General features: G+C 40.4%; 1 protein-coding gene across 3 annotated transcripts; it reads right to left on the bottom strand.

Annotated features, from left to right (window-relative positions):
* Positions 1–7,298: 7,298 nt before the first annotated feature.
* LOC131248226 (transcription factor MYBS3-like) lies at positions 7,299–13,362 on the bottom strand. Of its 3 annotated transcripts, none has more exons than XM_058248395.1 (3): positions 12,833–13,362; positions 8,079–8,287; positions 7,299–7,964 (listed from the first exon to the last, which is right to left on the bottom strand). In XM_058248395.1, the coding sequence occupies exons 1-3, from the start codon at positions 13,110–13,112 to the stop codon at positions 7,488–7,490; spliced, it is 966 nt and encodes a 321-aa protein (XP_058104378.1). In that variant the 5' UTR covers positions 13,113–13,362; the 3' UTR covers positions 7,299–7,487. The 3 variants fall into 3 exon arrangements, with proteins under 3 accessions (XP_058104378.1, XP_058104377.1, XP_058104376.1); XM_058248394.1 differs by having other exon boundaries at positions 7,299–7,991; positions 8,091–8,287; XM_058248393.1 differs by having other exon boundaries at positions 7,299–7,991; positions 12,833–13,361.
* Positions 13,363–22,291: the final 8,929 nt, after the last annotated feature.

Here is a 22,291-nt window from a genome sequence, read left to right as displayed (position 1 = left end):
ATCGGGGTGACCTACCGGATGATTGGATAATTCAGATTCTTGAGGTCTTGGCATATCTTACCTTTACACATTGGATGAATGATGTGGATCTAACTATATATACACCAATAGCCCATCTCGACTTTCTACGCTAAGTGATATCAATCAGTTGCGAAGAAATTTAAACTTTCCTTATTAAACATTTATAGATTTGACTAGTATGGCCTATCTGATGGTCAGATCGATCTGAAATTCAAGGCACTATTATCTTTTGGTGCTTAGGATCAAATGACCTATTCATATCTATCTTAACACAATTAGATTCCATCCATTCAATTTATTTCTAAAATATTACTGACCAGATCTGAAATCATAAAAGCATCACTTTATTAAAATTTTCTCTACACACCTATACAATGATCGTGTGGATGATCCACACCATCCATTATATAAATTGAGAAGAAATTAACAACATAATAAAAAATTAAAAAGATATAAAGGTTAAAACTCACCTAATCAAGCATTTTTAGAATCTCCTCTCCTTTTTTCTAGGTTTCGTATTATTTTTTTTTGACATTTGATAAAAAATTTACCAGTACTACTTTAAGAATTGGTCCCTAGACCTCTCTCTCAACTAAGAATGTCTCTACCAACTTAACTATTGACTTATTTTTATTTTTTATTTAAAAATAAAATATTTAAATATTTATTTTAGTTTTTTCTAATGCACTAAAATTTGCTAGATGGGACCCACTTGTAGCTATAGTTGGGATTGGTAGCATCCATTTTCTAGGCACTATTATGCCTGGGCCAAATCCACATAGCCAAATAACCTAATAATCCTGACCATCGGTTTGACAGTTTCGATCAAGTACCTGATTGGTCGACATTCATGGAAATTTTGAAAATAAAGGCCATCTGATCAGCATGATCTTTGAACATGGCCCATCCGCAAAGATCTATTGTTTGTCGTGAATTGATTATTACACCAACGACGTGTAGAGAACCAAAAGATCGGAGCCACTCATCAAGCAATCCCCTCTACATAGATACCATCTCTCAAAAATCAGGCAAATATAATTATCAAGTGGGCCACACACATCCAAAATAGATGAATGGTAAAGTGACCAATTCTCAGAATCCCCATATGTGTTGGCCCACCTAATGATCAGGACATAGTGGGGATTGATCGACAACGAGAATGTCAGAAATGGGCCCCAAGCAAGCACCTGATCAACCAATAACCGCAAGAGATTAGGTGGGGTTTTGCTAGCACCGGTGGGAACAATGTAAAATCATTTTGTATTTCAAAGAATATAAAGAAGAGTTTGAAAAAGCAATAATAAAAAATAAAATAAATAAATAAAAATAAATAAATAAACTTATTATAATTTTTTATCTTTAATGAAATCTTTAATATCACATTAATTAGAATGGGAGTTGTAGAAGGGTTTATAGGTTTTTATCTTTTATTAACTCCTGTAAAATATATTGAGTTATGTTCAAGTTCATATATATTTATGTGTACTCATGCATAGACCTTAGTACACTTTGTGTTGAACTTTAATTTCTAATCATATGCCACCATACATCTTCAAATACCTTACATGTGTTAATACGCATATACGACTTGTATTGCATATGCTACCGTCCATTGTTAAGCTTTTCACATGTGTCACATGTACCATTGTCTATATATTATGTGTTTCATTTTTCGCAAACAATGTTTGGGATGAAATGTCCAAGATAGCTTATTTGGGATACATTATTCTCGCTGCATCTTAAAGGAATCCAAAGTTTCCAAGCTCTGCAAGTAGCCTTGCTAAGGACAGTAGGACATGGCAGAGGTTGGATTGACCATGTCGCACATGCAATCACAACATGCGTCGGTAATCCTAGCCATCCACAAGACAGCCTCCACATAGTGAGTGTCCCGAAAAATAGGATGATCCACTTAATAGCTGGGACAAAAATGTGCCACAAAAATGGAAAAATAAAACAAGCAACAATCGAAATTCAACGTGCACTTTCTTTCAATTTCACTGTGAGTGCTTCATTGCAATTCTACACTAAATCTGGACCATTAAATGGTGGCCTTATTATGGATGGCGTGTGCTCTGATTGAATAACTAATGGGGTCTTCTTTTTTCTGTTTTTTTTTTTTTGTTAGCTTGTTAGTACACCCACTGTCGGTTCACACTTCAGTGTTAGCCAACCCCACCAGGGAATTGATACCAAGACCTGGGTGTTGAAACGAGGTATCTTTCACTTAGTTTACCATTTGAGCTATGGATCTTATTAATATGCTTTTCCCTTTTTAATCTGGACCATTGACATATTCCTGTTTTCACCATCCACTGGAAAGCTACATATCAACAACATCTAGATTCAGCAATAATCACCAACCGTACAATCACATGTCCTATTCATTATAGGATGCCATGAAAATCACCAAGCATTATAACAAGGAGAGGAAGAAAAAAAAAAAGAGATGCTCATGTCCAACCGGTTGGACCGCCAATCTACCATCCAACCAAAGGATGATTTCTATCTTTTCACCCGTGTGAAACATTCAACCCATTCAAAAGATGGCCTCACCATAAAGATCATCTTGTGCAAAAAAAAAAAAAAAAAAGTTTGACCTACTCATCAAGTGGACCACACCTGCAGTTTTTAATTATGTTAGTAGAAATCCATAGTTTTATATGTTGTGGGCCACGTAACGAGTGAACGGGGCTAATTTTCACACTCGGTGGTCATTATGGTGGCCCTAATTTATTGGAATGGTTTGACGTCGCATACTCAATCAGAGAGAGATAGGAAGAAGCTTTCACCAACCTTTATTTACGTAACTCATGGCCATACCCATGGCGAGAGAGAGAGAGAGAGAGAGAGAGAGAGAGAGAGGGTGTGTTAGGCAATCAAAGGAAGATGAGCGAGTGTGGCGATGGACAGCAAAGGGCAGTTTTTCAGCAAATTCCTTCTTCTCGAGTTGATGGCACAGGAAGCCAGTGTCCTTTCATGTGCAGAAGTGTCGAAAGCCCCATTCCACCAAGGCTAAAAGCTTTAACATATGTAGCCAACACCAATAAAACTCTCACCGTAAACAACTTAAAGAAGAGGAAAATGGCCCTTCCCAAACAGTGCGTCATGTGCAAGGATGACAAGTTGGTTGACCACTTGTTCTTCCATTGCCATGTGGCTACTTGCTAGGAAGGTATGAGCTTCTTTCCTTGCCCGGTTTGGGGTGCATGGCCATTCTACTCTCGATTAGAAAGATAGTGTAGAATGGTTGGGTAGTCCATTCAATGGCCATAAGGAGTTACTTATGCAGGACAATTAACCACTTGCTTTGAAAGCTTGAACTGGGAAGTGGATTTACTGCTAAAGCCTTTTTGGAGGAAGTTTCTGCATCCTGAATGGGGTATTACCTAATCCGTGTTTATCAGATCCACCCAAGGCGGGCACCATTGTCTCACCATTTCTAATGGTGTGGTCTACTAGAGATTAGTATCTACTTCAATTTTGGGCCATGCCTTAAAATGAGATGGCCAAGGGGATGGATGAAGTGGATATAAAACAAATACATTATGGTGGACTCCATGATAACCAACATATCAAATACAATGGGAAACATGAGTGGTGTTCACGTTCAAGTTTTGCTAAAAAAAACATGTTTCTTTAGTCTCTTTGTAGAATAATAGAGATTTTTTTTTTTGCTCTATTTTTTATGGATAATGATATTTTAATTTTCTATTAAGTATTTTAATTTATTTAAATTAAATGGAATGATTTTATTTTTATTTAATAAAAAATAATTTCTTCATAATGTAAATCATTTCCAAACATGAAATAGGGCAAATGTGTCAAATTAACAGATTTTAGACATTTCAGATATTTGTTAACAAACAGGTTGTTTCAAATTCAACACTTAATTTCCAGACCTCAACAATAGTTATCAAACAAAATTTTCGACTTTAGATTTAGATTTCGTGTTCAGATTTTAGATTCTGGCTTCAGATTTCAGATTTAACATACGATGCCTTAGTCCGACTCACACGCGTAGTAATTGACTGTGAAAGCCTTACGTATGAAGTTGATGTTTCTGAAAAATCTACTGTACATCTGTTTTTCAAATCATTTTAGGACATGAGACTCAAAATTAGGTGATCCGTGGCCCAAGAGGAAACAGTGGATATTCAGTAACCACTGGTTAAACAATCGTATGGCCAAAATTTTCATATCAGGGCAAGTGTTTTGTATTTTTGTGGGAATGAAATTATAAACAGTATGTATGGCATATAAACATAAGTGGAGCCCAGGAAAGCGTCAACGGTGGTAAACTCTTTCTCCAGTTTTCCTTCTAGTATGACGGCCTTCAGTTTTGGATCCACTTGATTTTTGAACTTATGTCCTTACTGCCTGCCAAAGGCTTTTGCATGAAATTCGTGCAGTAGCCCCAAAGAGCGAGCCTTTTGTACCCGTCCTCTCTACAACACGACTGTAGCTCATCATCAAAGTGGGCCATCATATCAAAGCTCCAATTATCAGGGATTTTGCCACTTGTAACGTGAATAGGGAAGTACGGTTCTGAACTTTCAACACCTTTTCCCTCTTACGGTACAGGTGGCAGGCAGTTCCCATGATCAGGACTGTTGTTTCAATGGGCTACCATCAGGAGAGATCGCATTGAACGGACAGTTCTGAGCAAGATGAACGGTCACAAGTTACCGAGCCATTGTGGGGCCCACCTCATGTGAGTATAACGTCCAACGCGTCCGACAGATTCTCCTCATCATGAAGATCACCGAACACAAGAATCAGGCCTATCCAACCAATCAAGTGGGCCACAACAACACATCCTGACCTGAATCCACCGGATGTGAATCAATGGAGCCCATTTACTAATGGGAAGTATTAAAATTAATCTACCCAATGGGTCAAGCAGTTTAGGGCCAAGTCAAGTTTACTTTCATCTGGATGAAATTTATCGAGCCAGCTCGGCTGAGTCTACTCAAAACTATCGAGTTTTAAAAAATATAGCCATGACATATTATAGAAACATCAGGGCTGCAGGATTTGGGTCTGGCTAAAAGACTGGGACTGACTTGTGCTGTCTCAAGCCGAGTCACGACTCACCCTGGAGTGAATTGGCGTGACTCAGCCAAGTTCGGGGGTGACTCATTGTGGACCCAGATTGGGTCAGATTGAGTCTGAGTCAACTCAAACAAGTCTTGTCCAAGTTAAAGCCGTGGATCTGGGTCAATCATTTTTCATCAAACCTTTCAAATGATGGGGATCTTGGTGGATGAAAAGCCATCCAAAGAAACTCAGTTATTGAAATTACAACACTGTCATTTAAATATTTTCTCTTGAATGTGGACATTCTTCTTAACTCATCTTATGAGATATTAATCACAAGGATTGGGATCTTCCAATCCCGAAAGACAAACAGTTCAATCGCCCAAAAATATCACAAGACCAAATGGCTTCATTCTCTATATTTCTTCCCCTGCCTTCTTTGTGGAGGACCGGCACCAACAGGAAAGATGAGAGAAAGATTAGACGGTTGTGATGGGCTTGTGCTTGTAGCATGGAGATCATAGCACTATTGACAGTAGCCGGTGATCTTGAATGGCTAGTGTGATTCATAAGCCACTGCAGATTCACTTGCTTTGCAATCTGAGTTGGAAAGGAATGCAATGGCAGGTCGATAATACCTCTTTTACTCTTTGATCCCTCTTAATGGCAAAATTTCAGACAGTTAATATTAGTTAGAGAAAAGAAATCTAAATAAACCGACAGCATCCAGTACGGTAGAAAGATGATTGACGGAGTCAATTTGCAATATATGCAGAGTAGGGAAGGAACAGAAGTACCCTTAAGGATGCCAGCCTTTCAGATCTTGGAGCCTGCCCAAGCTAAAGACTCCCAGAGACGTCAGGTGAGGTCGGTTCTCCAATGACAGGGTCGAGAAATAGCAAGCAAGCCAGGATTTGGTGAAGGTTATTGGTCCTGACGGGTTGGGTAAAGTGGGGCCACTCTCAGGCCACAATAAGAATGATGTGAAAAAGCTGCATATGCGTACGTTTTAAGTGTCATTAGTATATAAAAACTGTAAAATGAACCGGACTTGTTCCTGACAAACTTCAGATCACATCAGGTTCAGGCTTAGAGATCTTGGGCCGTATTTGGCACAAGCTGACTGCGAACGGTGTTACATAAAAACGTTTCTGGACAAAACAAAATTTGAATATGGCTCCATGCAAATGGCATGAATAACAGATGCGAGTCTCCTTCGGATCAAGGACAAAATCAGCATGCCCTGGTTTGTGAGATCAGCGAAGACAAATGAGAACACACGCTAGGTGGCAAGATTGAGACATCGGGAATGCAAGCAGGGTCGTTAGGTGTGGAACAGCAGCAGTAACCTTCAGTCTGTTAATAATAACAGAGCCCTTCAGCACATGTTACCACATAAAAGCCCAGGTAGGAAAATGACTGTTTACCCTTGATGTAACAGAACAAAATAACAATAACATAAGTTCCTAGTTTGCTAAGCCCACACCTTGCAAGCCATCCCCATGCGACCAGATGTGCTAGCATGGCAGGCCCAACCCATCTCCCCCCCCCCCCCCTTCCAAAAAAAAAAAAAAAAACCACAAATGAAGCTGGTCCATTCATCATGTGGGGACCATGATGTTTGCAATGGACAGGTTAGGCAAGTTCTGCCAATTTATACTTAAATAAAAAAATCCATGAACTTTGGCCTGCTTAACTGGCTGGCCAACCTGATTCTTGGACCAGCGCATCTACATGGTGGGACACCTCTCGGAGATGTAATGAATCTTGTACCTGTGCCGTGTTAGCCCATATGCTGGCATGTACACAAGTATTATACCCGTGAGCATAGCAAAGCTAAGTCTAATCATTTTGGACAGTCATTAACCCATTTAATCAATCGGGATAAGATTTTCGAAATAAATCTATTTAGGTCAAACAACTATAGCATTGGAGTTGGACAATGATATTCTCACTGATATTAGGTCAAAACAAGATGGATTAACTAATACACTCAATGATCACTGTCTTTTCAGACACATTGGCAAATCCGATATTGGGGATCAAATAATGCATACAGTGAATAGAGTAGTAGCAGAATGTCACTCAAAATCTAAAAACAACAAACTACATGATGAACCTAAACTACCAACTAACCCGATTCTTCCAATTGCAGACAGAAACTACAGTAATCAGCCTTATGGAAATAAACCTGTTACCAAACAATGCACTGAATCTAGTTGTCATGTTAAAAACAATTGAGAGTAAGTTGGTCATTTCTAAGAGGCAACAGTGTTAAAGAAATACCCATATAAAAAGGGGGGGAAAATTGAAGCATACAAAAGCCAGAATTGCAGTTTATTCGTCTTGTATTAACAGGAAATCTGCAGGACATATCAGTACTGAATTAACCTCGAGTTTACAGGCCCAACTGACTGCTAGGCTTTTTAGACGGCATGGATAGGACTGCTGCTTGACTTCATGGTCGAGCTGCTCGTGCCTGGATTCGCATGGAAGGCTGATTGTCTAGACGAACCTTCGAGCAGTTTTAGTGAGAGGGATGAAGGGGCTGTTTGACCAAGGGACTCCCCAAGGCTAAGTTTAGACATGCCAACCAGCTCGTCAACATTGATTGAATCCTTTGAGTGTATAGCCGTCGGCTTGACGATTTCATGTGTCTCTTTTCCCATTGTCTCTGCCGTGTAGCCTGGCCAGAATGGGAATGAAAACGGGAAAAATGGTGAAAAATAAGCAGGGAATATTACTGGATAGCTGCAAGGTGAGCTTTCTGGCTTTGGAGTAACAGCTTCTCCATCATTGGAGTTGGTAGAATCCATGGACTCGCATTCTTCGTCCAAGGCTGGAGGAGATGGCAGCTGCTTGCTTTCTGTTTCAGGTTGTTGATGGTTGATGGGGAAGAGATCCTGTGATACCATAGGAGTGTCGGCAGACTGTGGAAATACAATGGGTAGTGAGGATGGCTGTAAAGAGAGAGAGAGAGAGAGAGAGAGAGAGAGAGAGAGAGAGAGGAGACTAACTTCATCAGCTACCATATCGAAGAGGCTGGAGCGTCTCTTTCTCCTGGTAACATTGGTCTGACGGATGAAATATTTCTGAGCATGACTAGCCACCTGAGTGGGTGTCCTCGACACTACGAAATTGCGGGATATCCCTCTCCAATCACCTTTCCCCAGCTTCTGCAGGCCAAGTAGAAACATCCTGTGTTCATCTTCAGTCCATGGCACACCTGCAAATAAACATTCTGTTTAGTGTTGCCCCATAAGATTGAAAAAGCATGCACGCATCCACCCAAACATGCGCACAGGGAGAATGCTAATGTCCCACCTTCATGGGGGCATTAGTGATGGATATCCCCAAAGGTTTTAAATGACACATGGGACAGCCAACCATCAATCCAGACTATCCATTCACTTACACAATTGGCAAGCCATGATGCAAAAAACACAGCGACAGAGTGATCCTAACAATCCAATCAATAGCACAAAATGGACAGTCAAGATGAAGCAGAGAAAAAATAGGCCCAATCGTCATCTTGAAATATCTACTTAATAGGCCCCAGCAAGTATTGCTTATGATTCTAAAGCAGCACTTTGGTTAGATGATGCTAACCATCACATGTACTGCCCATAAAAAATGGGTGAGTACGATAACGTAACAAAAATTAAAGGATTAGGCTCATCAGATCAGTGAGATTTTCGCACCTTGGCCCGCAATGGCAGTATGGAACAAATGAACAGTCTGGAATTGATTGGCTCAAGTGTCAATTAAAAGCTTTGGGGTTTTCCATAAACATGCACTTACACCAGAAATGATCCAATGCTCGAAGAGTAGCGAAGTTATTATGCTCGTACTTGCATCTGATCAATCTAAAGTGTCACACATTTCATATGCTATCATGCAAAAATCACACTGACTGAATGATCACATCCATCCATAAGTTGGCATTCTTTTTTTCACACAATCTGTTTCCCAAGGTTGGATTGGATTGCCAAATAAAGGCGATTCTTTAAAACCATAAGCAATCCAAGACAGGCCAATAGATGGCTCGAATTGTTAATCAGGCCTATTTTTATATGCTTGACTGTCCATTTATAGTCTATTGACTGGATAATTATAATCATCCAATCAGTGTGACCTTGCATGGAAGCCCAGAAATGTGTTGGATGTAATGAACAGTCTAGATCAATCAACTAGCAGCTTTTTGAATGTTCTATTTCACCAATTAAATCCTAAGGCCCTGTCCTCGGTAAGTAGGAAAGTCTTCGTATCCATCCACTCATGCACGCCAAGGTTCTGACAATCGATTTGTTGGGCATATTTGCTGGGACCAAAACTGATACAATATGCGTTCATATTGCACATCTCAGCTGTCCCCGATTTATTTAAAAATTTCTGGCCAAAACGTGGAAAAAGATCAGAAAGGTAAAAAATGGAACAAACGAGAATCTGCGAACCAGTTCTCATGAGAACTTTTTGAGAACTAATCTCTAGTGATATGAGCCCAAAATCTGAACCATCCACGTGATGCAGCACCCCATGAAACCCCCAAGGCCCAACTTTTACTCTAATCCAAAACTTTGGTGGGCCATGGTAAAAGAGAGGCAAATCAAGGGAGGAAACTATTTCCTTTTTCCATGGCCCACCAGAGTTTTGGATCAGGTTAAAAGTTGGGCCCTAAAGGTTTCATAGGGTGCCGCATCATGTGGACGGTTCAGATTTTGAGTTCATATCACGGGAGATGACTTCTCAAAAAAGTTCTCAATACAAAAAACATTGGTGGGCCATGGCAAAAGTAAGAGGCATATCAAGGGAGGAAACTGTTTCATTTTGCCATGGCCCACGAAAGTTTTGGATCAAGGTAAAAGTTGGGCCCTGTTCTCATGAATTCTCGTGCGCAGGTGAGCATTCCTCTCTCTCTCTCTCTCTCTCTCTCTCTCTCTCTATATATATATATATATAGAGAGAGAGAGAGAGAGAGAGAGAGAGAGATTTATTCCATGGTCTACCAGACCAATCTTTGATAAGAATTCTCTCTGCTGGGGGCAACCTGTTGAAAGCTGCGGTTTTGAACCTTTGACCTTTGGTATTAGAGGTTTTTTTTCGGAAAGGTCCCCAAAAAAAAGTTTTATTGCTAAATTTAGAGGTCAGAAAATTACAACTCCTTTGTTGCTCATCAAATGCTGCTGTGATATGTTTAATTATATATTTTAAACGAACATCATGGGAATCGCCTTCTTTTTTTCTTTTTTCTTTTTTTTGGGGGGGGTGTCATGGGAATCACCATATATTATTCAGAATTTAAAAAGAAATATATAATTACAATAAAGAATGAATTATAATGAACAACATACTGAAATAAGTAATTATATGCCTTTTTTCCCAAGCAAATGCGAACATGCACACACACAGAGCATGCAGAAATACATGGTAATTTACATTGTAAAATTCACAATTTATTTATTTAATATGAACAGATCTAATTGATACATTGTCACTACAAACATAACTTCAAATAAGTGCCTCTCCACTTCTGTTTGTCCAATCACACTCAAATACACCAAAATTTTGAATTTTTTTTTTTTAAAGGACTCTTACAGGAATCTCATGCTGTATTTGTGGCCCAATAGAGCCAAGATTTTTTAGGTTACCCATTTCACCCTAGTATTGTGTAACAGGGTCAATTAACATGAATCTTATATGGCCATATCAGCTGACATGAAAGTGCACGCACACGCACAAGGTGGGATTATGCTACACTGATACATATAGAAACTTGTGCAAGTAGGGTGGAAATTAGGCTGGGTAGGGCACAGGTTGAGCAAAATAAAAATTTTGAATAGGGATGATCTTATCAGTTCAAAAGATGGGCTGAAACCAACCCAAGGGTGGGGAGTTTGCAACCATAAATGCAAGGTTAGGTATTCGAACCTTATGATATATTAGGTGTACATAAGATTTAAGTCTTATTTATTTTTTTTTATTTTTTTTTGAAAATAATTAGATAAATGGAGAACTTTAAGAAACAAAAAGGAGTTATGACATTTTGTCAAACTCAAAACCATCAACTTACACCAAATTTTATACAAGGACAGCCTACACATTCATAGACCACAAAGTTATGTACACGGTCACTATATACAAAGTAAACATAAACACTAGACTAGAAGGTAATCTAGAATAAGAATAGAAAATTTTCATCCAGATTTTGAAGGGATAAACTAAAGAGACCTCATAATTTAATGAAACACTCCAATTGTCAGTTCATGTCAGTTAAATGTAAGGAAGCCTGTTGGAACCAAATCTGACAGTCTGACTGCTAAATACGCCCATCCTTTCTACTTTTGGTTGGACAACTTTACTATTTTATAATCAGAAGTAGAAATGATGGGTGCATCTAGCAGCAAGAGTGGATGCAAAGGGTGGCTCCCAAAATGTTTGGGCAATTACTCGAGTCATGATTCATGAATAAATTCAATACCGATCCATGATTGATATCATAGATCCATTACATACAAACATTTTTTTCATAATATCAACACTTTTCTTTTTAGTAGAATAATACAGAAAATCACATAAAAAACTAAATGATATGACGATGCCCCATTGAAGTCACTAATACTCAAATTTACACATACTATTGCAGAATCTTCTAGCATTTTGGATCAAAACACACAGAGGAAGGTTGTAATAAATAGCCCAAAAGTCCTCGATCCACAACAGAAATAACCCATTTGTTTACTTGACTAAAGTAAAAAATGCAATTCTATTCAGATCGATATCCCTCAAGAACACAATACAACTCATGGCATTTCCAAAACATGCCTATTTAACTAATCAAAGGAACATGCACAACACCAGATAATTCATTTTTAAGCATCAGTGATATAGTGCAGTTCGCAATTAGTCACCTGCGTTCTCAAATTTTTTATCATACTCTTTATATGCCAGAGCTCATTTTAATATTTCCTATTTCCCATAGAATCTCTGGGGCTTTCCCCATCACTATGGTCGTGTTTAGTCCTTCTCTCTTTATCTGGAAATGGGTTTGATTATAGCTTGACCTAATATAATTTCTGCCAATCTTCACCAAATTCATTGAAGTTCATCCTGATCTCAGACGATATTACTGCCTTTGCCTTTCTATCATCTTTCTTCCTGGAGTTCATCATTTATTATCTGATTTTGGTAATGTATTGCTGGATGTTCATAAATCATAAGAAATGGCTGGATTTTGATTTTTTTTTTTTTTTTTTCATATTGTGCGTTCTGTTCCGCCAAACCATGATTATTTTTTTTTCTTTCAAATAATCTCCATTCTTCCCCTATATTTACCACACATCCAATCAAGGTTCTAAGTTATACAGCTCATTACAACGATAACGACCACGAAGCAATAGAATAAGTGGAAGATACATAATAGCTGTTTTTGCAGCACTCTTTTGAAAACAGCAGCAGCTTTAGAACTGAAAACGTTACAGGTCGAAGTTTAAAATTGCCAATATAACGTGCAATTTTCTCATTCTATCCGTTTTATTTTTTCTTGAAGCACCCATTACTGTTACATAACAGTGATGGCATCGGCTGCTAGATCTGCATAGTGCAGATTTTAAAACCTTGATTATAATGTAAAAAGCCTGAGATAAATTCACGAACATAACCATGCAAAATTGTCAAATTTAAGCAACAAAATCCTAAATTTGGAAGAAAATAATAGCAACCAAAGAGAACAGCAGAAAGGGGGGAGGGGGGGAAGAAAAATGAAAGTTCCAACCTTTTTTTCGCTCCCGGCAACTAGCAGAGCAGGAACCCTGCACGAAATCCTCTGATGCGTAACCGTCAGCGGCGGCGCCTGGCTCATGAGTCTCGGCCGGAGAGCCCGGGTTGTTGCTGTTGCTACCGTTCGATCCGGCGTAGTGGGTCAGATTGCCCATGCTGGCGCTCTTCCGGATCGATCCGTCCGTTAATCGGACGCCAAAGATCTTGACCCCTCTGTTGGGGCAGGTTCTTGAATTGTGGCCATTGTGGCTACAATGCGAGCATCTCCTCGTCATTTCTACCTTCTTCTCGCTCCAGCTCTCTCCTCGATCCGATGGCCTATGCTCGATCAGATCCGATTCTCGAAGAAAAGAGATTCATAATCCAATAAAAGCTTCAGAGAATTAGAGTTAGGGTTTGGAAGAAATGAAAATCCCAGAATTAGGGTTTTGATGCGAGAAGAAAGAAAAACGTTTTCGACTTTGCTGAGAGAGAGAGAGGAGAAAAAAGGAGCGGAGGAGAGACAAATGGAAGAGTGATGCAGCTGCGTCCATGAATTCTATTCAAGTACGGAGGAAAAGGCGGGTGTGTGGCTCGGGAGCACTCGAAAATGTAGTCGTCCAGATAAGCGGTCTCGCGTACGGCATGGTGTGTACCTTTCAAGAGGTTGCCCCACCGGGGATAGTACATATGTTGAAAATCAGCACTGATGGATTGGTGATCAAATTCGATCCGTTGATGGACTTTTGGCCTTTAAATTTAAACCGTTCACTGTTTAAATTTAGCTTTCTGTGTAATGGACGGTTAGGGTAGACTTCAGGGTGACTTTTGGCCTGGACTTTTAACCATGGTGTCTTCCATCATCTAACAGCGTCCATCAACATCCTGAGGGCTACATTTTTTAGTGTTCCTGTGGTGTATGATACCTGTCGTGTTACCCGTTTTCGATTGGTCGGCTGAAAAAATGCAGGTCCTCGGCTGGAGTACCTCAAATCGTAGTTCACAGGAAAAAAAAAATTTATGTACCGGGAATATACTTAATGATCTTCACCGTTCATCCTGTGGTCAACACCTTTGATGGTTCGTCAATTGGACAATAGAGTAGTCCGAACCTAAAATAAACGGCTAAAATTGAATATCGACAGTATATTCGCTGGTGGATAGGATTGCAGGAATGATCTTGCATCATCGGACATCCATGGGGCCCAGCCAAGTATTTCAGTGACCAAGGACGGACATCATGCATGGAAGACGGTTGCGGGAAGCCGACGATCTACACTTGCGTTACTCCTACGGACAACTAAGTCAATGAGGTAGAGGTGGGAATTGCCACGTGGCATCGTATATCTGTCTTACATTCGTATCAGGTGTGAGATCCACACCGTCCATCATTCACACTATCTTGTTTTTGGCCTTTTCACAAAAAATAAGACTGATTCAACAAGTGGATGGACCACCCTGTTGGGAAGAGTATAAATTGCCCATAAACTCTAATTCACCTAGTATGGCAAACATGAGTTTTGGGAACAGTGAGATTTTTGGTAAACTTTTTCATCCTGATGAGGTACATCAGATGAATGGATTGGATGGCTTATAAAAACCATGGTGGGCCCTACACAAAACTAATGATGGGCTTACCCATTTCAACTGTGGCCTACGTTGTGGTCTACCGAGTTTTTTATCATCATCATTTTTTGGGCTGCAGGATGATCACGAGGCAGCCTACCTGATGGACGGTTGGATCTCACCAAAGTTACACTGACGTGGCTCTCGATCAGCGAAAGTGATGCCGTACGTACCTACGCGAGGTACGGTAGCGCGGTCCTTATCTTATCCGGGCCTTATCTTCTTATCTGAAGAGGACGCGGATTTGATACTCCGGCGGCATACGACGCTTGACATGCAGGCACTTAAAACTTGTACGGTTGGAATACATTAACTTAAATTAAACCCAGTAAATTCTGGAAAATACTAATTCTAATCACTGCCCCAAAATAAGATTGTTCGAGCCGATTCTAACCTTTGATTCGTGGACACTTGTTTGTTGAAATAGGACCATTAGATATATTTCATTATTAACCGTCCAGTAAATGTACACCCGATCCGCTAGTCAGATAATCAAATAAGGTTATTTTTAGTTTCATGACCATCGAAGGATTGTGACGCATAAGCAGTACTTTTGAAATTGAATTACCTATATCCTACGTGAGCATTTTTAAGTGACTGCGTATCACCGATCATAGTCTGCCAGAGCATCGAACTTTTTTTATATTATCTGAAGACTGGAGGAGACACCCAGCCCGGCTCGAGACAAAAGAGAAAACTTTGATACACAGGTAGAGCGTGATTATTCATACACATGCACTCAATTATTATATACATAGCAGAAACAAGATAAATATTAACCGTTCTGATTATATTTATGAATCTAGATAGATCAAATAACAAATTTTAGACTTAAATAATTTCCTAAATGGATTATTCGGACACATCTGATGGACGGTTTTAAAAAGTCCAAATTAAACAATTAAACCTCCGCTGATCAGAAGTTATAACCGTTAAATCCTATCTAATTTTCGGTACATTGCACATATATATTGGTTCCCAAGATCTGTACGTTTTGATGACATGGCACGTGTATAATTTCTGAGTGTATCCATATGGACCGTCGGGTCGTTAGGGAATCAAATAACTCACCGATGCAAAATGATATGATTTTTTCGGAAAAACTAGCGCTTCTGTGCTATGCCTTTTTTGTTTTTTAGGGTACGAAAATAGTCTTTTGAACAAAAATTCCTTGATCTTTAGGACAAACTAGCTGGATGAAGCGGAGATATTTTCGTTTTCATGGGTTTGTCCGTACAGGCAGTGGTCCACTTTGGTAAGTAAGTTTTGTTTGAATGGAACAAAACAACGTGTGTGGTCCGTCTGGTTTATAGTAAAAGATTAGCCGAGTTATTTTATAATACAATTGCAGTGTGACGATTCATACTCATGCACTCATAAATTGTACACGTCGGATACGTCTAATTCACATCAAACCGTTCAAATCGTGGGACCCACTACAGTCAGGGCATAGGCTTGAGATCTAATTGATTGGACGATCCTAACCTGTGATTAATGAACATTTGTTTGTTGAATTTGGACCGTTCAAAATTTTCAGTTTTAACCGTCCCTCGGTTGTCCATTAGTCGATATCTAAATAGATTTATATCCGTTAATGAACAATCATGCTCGCAGAGTATCGAAGTTTTTTGCGGTTTGATTTCTATCCCGTGGTACTCCAAAACCGTACACGTGGCATACTGGCATCTGAGATTAACCTGTCCAAATCGTGGGCCCCATTTTAGATTGGTTGTAACCAATGACTGTTCGTTGAGTCACAGTGTAGTAGAGTCAGACCGTCAGTTAATGATTCCACGGTATGGTCCACTTGATGAGTTGAACGGCCTCATTTTTGGTCCACCTGATCTTAAGGTTAGGGCCTACCGTTTCCACGGTGCTGATTTCCTACTCAGCTGGCATTTAAGCGGGAAAGATGGTGCAGTACCCCAAGTGATGGTACCTTGCCTGCGGATGATCAGTTCTCCTGGGGAAGATGGACCGAGATTGTGTATTGAGGAGCGAATCTCCGTGGGGCCCACCTTGATGTATGTGTCTTATCCACTCCGTCCATCTGTTTTTCCAGCAAATTTTAGTCATGATCCCAGAATATAATCATTCCAAATCTCAATCGGACCACATCAAAGGAAACAATAGAAATTGAACGGCTACCATTGAAAACTTCTCGGGGCCGATCAAGCTGATATTTGTATTTTTCGCTTCATCCGGTCAATGTGATCTTATGAAAAGGTTGGGTGACAAATAAACATCACTTCGTCCGTACAAAGCTCTCAACAGTGGATATCGTTATCCCACTTTTTCTATGGTGTGGTCCACTGGAGCATAGGACATGCTTCATTTTTGGTAATTTTCACTAAAATGAGTTGAAAAAATTGATGGATGGAGTAGATAATACAACTTACATCACGGTGGACCCCACTAAGAATGCACACCACGCTTATAGCGCGGTGAGCTACTGCACAATCCGCGTCCGAGAAAGATATATCTGGAATCTGGATTCGTTGAACATAGACATCTTAATCAGGTTTGCCCACCCGGCACGTCTGTGTAAGACAGTGCCCCCTCGAGGCCGACATGTCACTGATCCAAGCCGTCCATCACGTTGATACCCTCACTTCACCTATATACCCTGCGCGAAACATAAGGCCGTTTCACTCAAGCGGACGCGGAACTGGATTAGGTATGGCCCTTACTGTGGGACCCATCTTTATAATGTATTCTATATCCATGCCGTCCATCTGTTTTGCTAGATCATTTAAAGGTAGTAGCACAAAATTTAAGCAGACCCAAGTCTTAGGTGAACCATACCATAGGAAACAGTGGTGATAGAAGGCCTCACCATTAAAAACGTACTAAGCCACACTGTAATGTTTCTGTAATATTTATTTGCCATCTAACCTGTAGATAAGGTTACACGAACCTGTATTAAGTAACAGAGCAAATATCAGCTCCATCCAAAACTTTCGTAGCCCACAATAAGTTTCTAACAGTTAATCACCGTTGTTTATAGTCCACCTGAGATTTGGATCTGTTAGATTTTTGGCCTCATTCTAAAAAATGATCTGATAAGCGGATGAACACCAGGTTTCAAGGACAAAAAGGTTTTGTTGGGCACGCACAATAACGAAATTATCCCTTGAAACCTGAAAAGTTAAAGTCCGTTGATGTTGGTATTAATGGTACCGTTACAAACGGTACATGGAAGGTAAGTAAGTGGAGGTATAATCCTCAACGGACATATGAACAGTGTCCTCAGGAAAGTATAAGAGGGCCATGGGGTGTGATCTACACCACCAATCTCATGGCCTTACCGGGGAGGGACAACTCCAACCATCCAGTTGCGATTGAATGTGACCCGCTGCTCTAAAAGAGATCGATGGATGGCTGCAACCGTCCAATCCCTTTGCCTTCATATGTCCTGCTACATACCTGGACCTGTTAGGCTTTTACTATGGTGCCCATGTCTGATATGGAAGTGCATTTCCACCCGGGCACAGAGATAAAGATGTGCCCCGGGTTGTGTGGGGTCCACGGAGATGTCCGTGACAAATCCACTCTGTACATCTGTTTTGCAAGAACACAATAGGACTGTGTTCTAAAAATTAGGCAGATCCTAAACTCAGGTAGGCTATATCAAACGAAACACTGGGAGCGAAAACGTCCACTAGTGAAACCATCCTGGAGCTGATTATGATGTTTATATGAAATCCAAACCGTTATTACCACTCAGATAAATGGGCACAGATATCATCCTGATACAAAACTTCTATCACCCGTGGGTATTTAATCCCACGTTTCGTGTGGTTTGGCCCACTTGAGTTGCGAATCTGCCTGATTTTTAGAATTCTGTCTAATTGTGGTCTTGCAAAACAGATAGATGGAGTGGATTTGTCACAGACATCTCTATGGTCCCCACACAGATGTGGACACAGGAATATCTCTGTGCTCAGGGTCACATGCGATCCATACACATCGCGATTTTCCATGGACCACATCAAGAGTACATGCAATTTTCATATAGAAGAGGATCCAAGTACACAACGGTTAGGCAAGGCAAATGACACTGACGCGGATGGGGTACTATTCTACCCGCACAAGGACCTAGCTATAGACGGACAGTCCTCTCAAGGGCTCTGTGGGGCCCACCATGATGTATGTGTTTTATCCGTGATGTCCGTACATTTAGACAAGTCATTTTAGGTGACGATCCCAAAGAGGAGGCTGATAGAAGGCTCATGTTCACCGCACCACAGGAAACGGTGTGGATCGAACGGCGACCGCATCCTCTCGTAGCATGCACTCATGTTTGCCGCTCATGATTAATCGCCTACGTAATCACGGGGTTTTCAACAGCAAGTCAATATTTTCCTTTCCAAAACAGTTTAGTTGGTGGTTTTGGGACGCCCGTGATGAAAAATCTAGGAGATGATGGCTGGCAGAGAGCACATGTAACGCCACAGTCAGGTTGCTCACGCAGCAGATATCTCTCTCTGGATATTTATAAATAGAGAGATGTGAAAGTCAGTACCTTATGTTATGGCCGCCCCCAACTTCGGCCTTAATGCTGCTACTACTGTGATGTGAGCAGTTCAAATTAGTTTGATCTTTTCTACTGTTGAAAACTTTGTATGTCCTAGATAAGTTTTGGATCAAGCTGATATTTGATTTTTTCTTTCATCCATGTCCGACCTTATTAATAGCTTGAATAGAAAAAAAACAGCATGGTGGTTTCAACAATGGGTGTCATTGTCACCATGCTTCCCGTGGTGTGGTCCACTTGAGCCTTACATATGCCATGTTTTTGGGCTCATTCCATAAAATGATTTGTAAAAAAGGACAGACAGCATGGATAAATCACATACATCATGATGGGCTGCACAAAGCCTCTATTAGAACCCTCCATCTAGTACCCAATCTGCTCCCAAATGACACTTAAAAATGGCACACATGAAATCGGATGGATAGCTACCTTTGAGAACATATAGGGCCCATTTGGGAGTGTGGATTTGAAACCCCCTCAATTCGAAATCCTCTTATTGTGTTTGGCATCTGGATTGGGAATAACTCTAATCCAAAAATAGCTGTGCATGGTATACTTATATGGGCTTAAATTTAATTACTAAATCAACTTTAATATCTTTAATTAATGAACGTATGTAATGTTTAAGACAATGGTTGCAATAAGCCAACTGAAATATATACTTTGTCCAAAATAGTGAAATTTCAAGTCTTGGATGGGTGACAAGTACAAATTCATGTCCCGGTAACTAACCAATGATTTTTAACCATTGATTTACATGGACGATATTTGGAAGGTGTTGATCATCATATTAAAGTAATGATAGTTATGTAATTGGGTCCTTACTCTTGCCCGGGTGGTAGACTCCCAGGAGTTTCAACTCCCGGTCAGGGGTTCGAGTACCCATAGGTGGTGAAATTCCGCCAGCGTGAGTGTGTGGGGGTGTGTGTGTGTGTGTTAAAAAAAAATTAAAAAAAATTATAGTGATGTAATGGATAATTTAATTGTTTTAGGACATCATTAGTGGGCCACATGCCCAATAAAATAATAGTCATGTGACATACATGTTAGACAAGCAACTCTTGAAAGGATTTTACATGTAATCCAAGCTCTCACCTCCGTTTCAAACCCCCTCTTTGAGAGGATTTGAAACCCTCTACAATTAAACCTCAATTACTTTATCATACCAAACAACAAGGGGATTTGAAATCCCCTCAAATCCATTGGGCCAAACAATCCCGTAGCATGATTTCTGAGAGGTTTTCAAATCTGCCATCTAATAAGTGGGATTTTGCAGACAAATATGATAAACACACAAGTGCGGTGTAACATGCAATAGGTTGGACAGATAATATACCATCCAACCAGCATTATGATTGCCCTGTTATGTTTTTTTTTTTTTTTAGCTTGACAGTACACCTACTGTCAGTTCACGCTTCACTGTTAGCCACCCCTACAAGGGATTGATACCAAGACCTCATTGTTGAAACGAGGTATTTTTCACTCAGTCTACCACTTGAGCTATCGATCAGGGTGTATTGCCCTGTGATGTTTGTGCAACATCCAATCTATGTAAAAGGTTGGTCCCACCACTACAATCACCTTTGGCAAAAATCAGCTCAGCCCAGTCCACCCATCAGGTGGGCCATACCTGTGTATTTTTATTATATCAGAGGCTATCTACAGTTTTGTGGTGCGACCCACCTGATGAATAGCTCAGGCTGATTTTTACACTAGGTGATTATCATTGTGGGGCCAAGATGGATTGGATTTCTCACACAAATAAAAGGTTGGAAATTATCTATTGGTTGGATGGTAGCAGTAATTTCCTGCGATTATTTCTAGCATGGAACCAGTCAATCATCCACTTTGGTATCTCATTGAACAAAAATGTTAATATAGTTCCTACATTGATCAAGAATTTCCATCTTTGGAAAGTATCATGATCATAAGGGTTTCAATTTATTCAAATGAACGATTTGAACACCTATTGATTTTAACAACTAATTGTAGAGTTGATCATTTGGGCCTTTCAATTCATAAATGCAGGATCTCCAACCTATGAACGGGGATATTCCCGATACCCACCGGCAGTTAGACAAAAACGAGAAGTGACAAGTGAAGATATACTGTCATGCTTGTTATCCGAGGACGGACGCGGATTGCGTCCTACCCATGCCCGGACGGTAGTCCGTCTGGGCAGGTCTCTGTGGGGCCCACCGTGATGTAAGTGTTTTATCCATGCTGTTCATCGCTTTTCTCAGATCATTTTAAGGCAGGATGTTAAAAATGAGACAGGTACACAGCTCCAGTGGACCACACCAAAGGAAGCTGCAGTGATAATGACAACTGCCGTGAACCTTTCTAAGGGCCACCGTTATGTTTTTTTTTTACCATCCAACCTATTCATATGGTCATGTAGACGTGGATGAAGTGAAGATACAAATATCAGCTTGATCCGAAAATTCTCCAGCTCCCAAGAAGTTTTTAATGGTGGATGTTTAATCCCCACTTTGTGGTTCACTTAAGCCTTGGACCTGCCTCATTTTTTGAATAATATCTTAATATGGTCTGATAAAAACGATGAACGGAGTGGATAAAACACTTACATCACGGTGGGCCCCACCGAGCCCTGCCCGAACGGATTACTGTCCGGGCGGGGGGTAGGACGCAATCCGCGTCCCCCAAAGACATGCCAGCATCTTCGACGCGGATTTCCGGCGAAAGCCTTTTGCAGTAAGTTACTGCGCAAGGATTCCGGGTGGGACACACTTCCATGTTTGCGAGAAATCCAACCCGTCCATCCCTTTTTCGAGCTCATTATATTACATGCGACCAAAAATAAGGTGTATCCAAAACTCAAATGGGCCACACGAGAGGAAACAGTGGGGATTTAGTGACCACCATTGAAACATTTATACGGCCACAAAAGTTTGTTATCGGTCTAAGCTTTTTATGTTTTCACTTCATCTATGTGAAAATGACCTTATAAACGGTTTGGATGGCATATAAACATCAACGTGAAGCCTAGGAAGGTTTCAACGGTAGAAATTCCTTTCCCCACTGTTTCATCTCATATGGCCCACTTGAGTTTTGGATACTCCTCATTTTTGGTTGCATGTCCTAAAATAAGCTCAAAAAATGGATGGACGGGTTGGATTTCTCATGAACATCACAGTGGACCCCGCCTTGTATCCTTGTGCAGGAACTTCCTGCGAAAGCCTTTGGCAGGAAATCCGCGTCCCAGCATACTCAGGCCAGACCCAAAGCTCAGAAACCCAGACCATTGACCTTTTGTGCCCCACTGTTGATGGACGATGCCTCGGTAACCTT

This window comes from Magnolia sinica, chromosome 6 (genome assembly GCF_029962835.1).
Source record: "Magnolia sinica isolate HGM2019 chromosome 6, MsV1, whole genome shotgun sequence".
Taxonomy (NCBI): Eukaryota; Viridiplantae; Streptophyta; class Magnoliopsida; order Magnoliales; family Magnoliaceae; genus Magnolia; species Magnolia sinica.
This window is presented reverse-complemented; position numbering and strand designations above follow the sequence as displayed.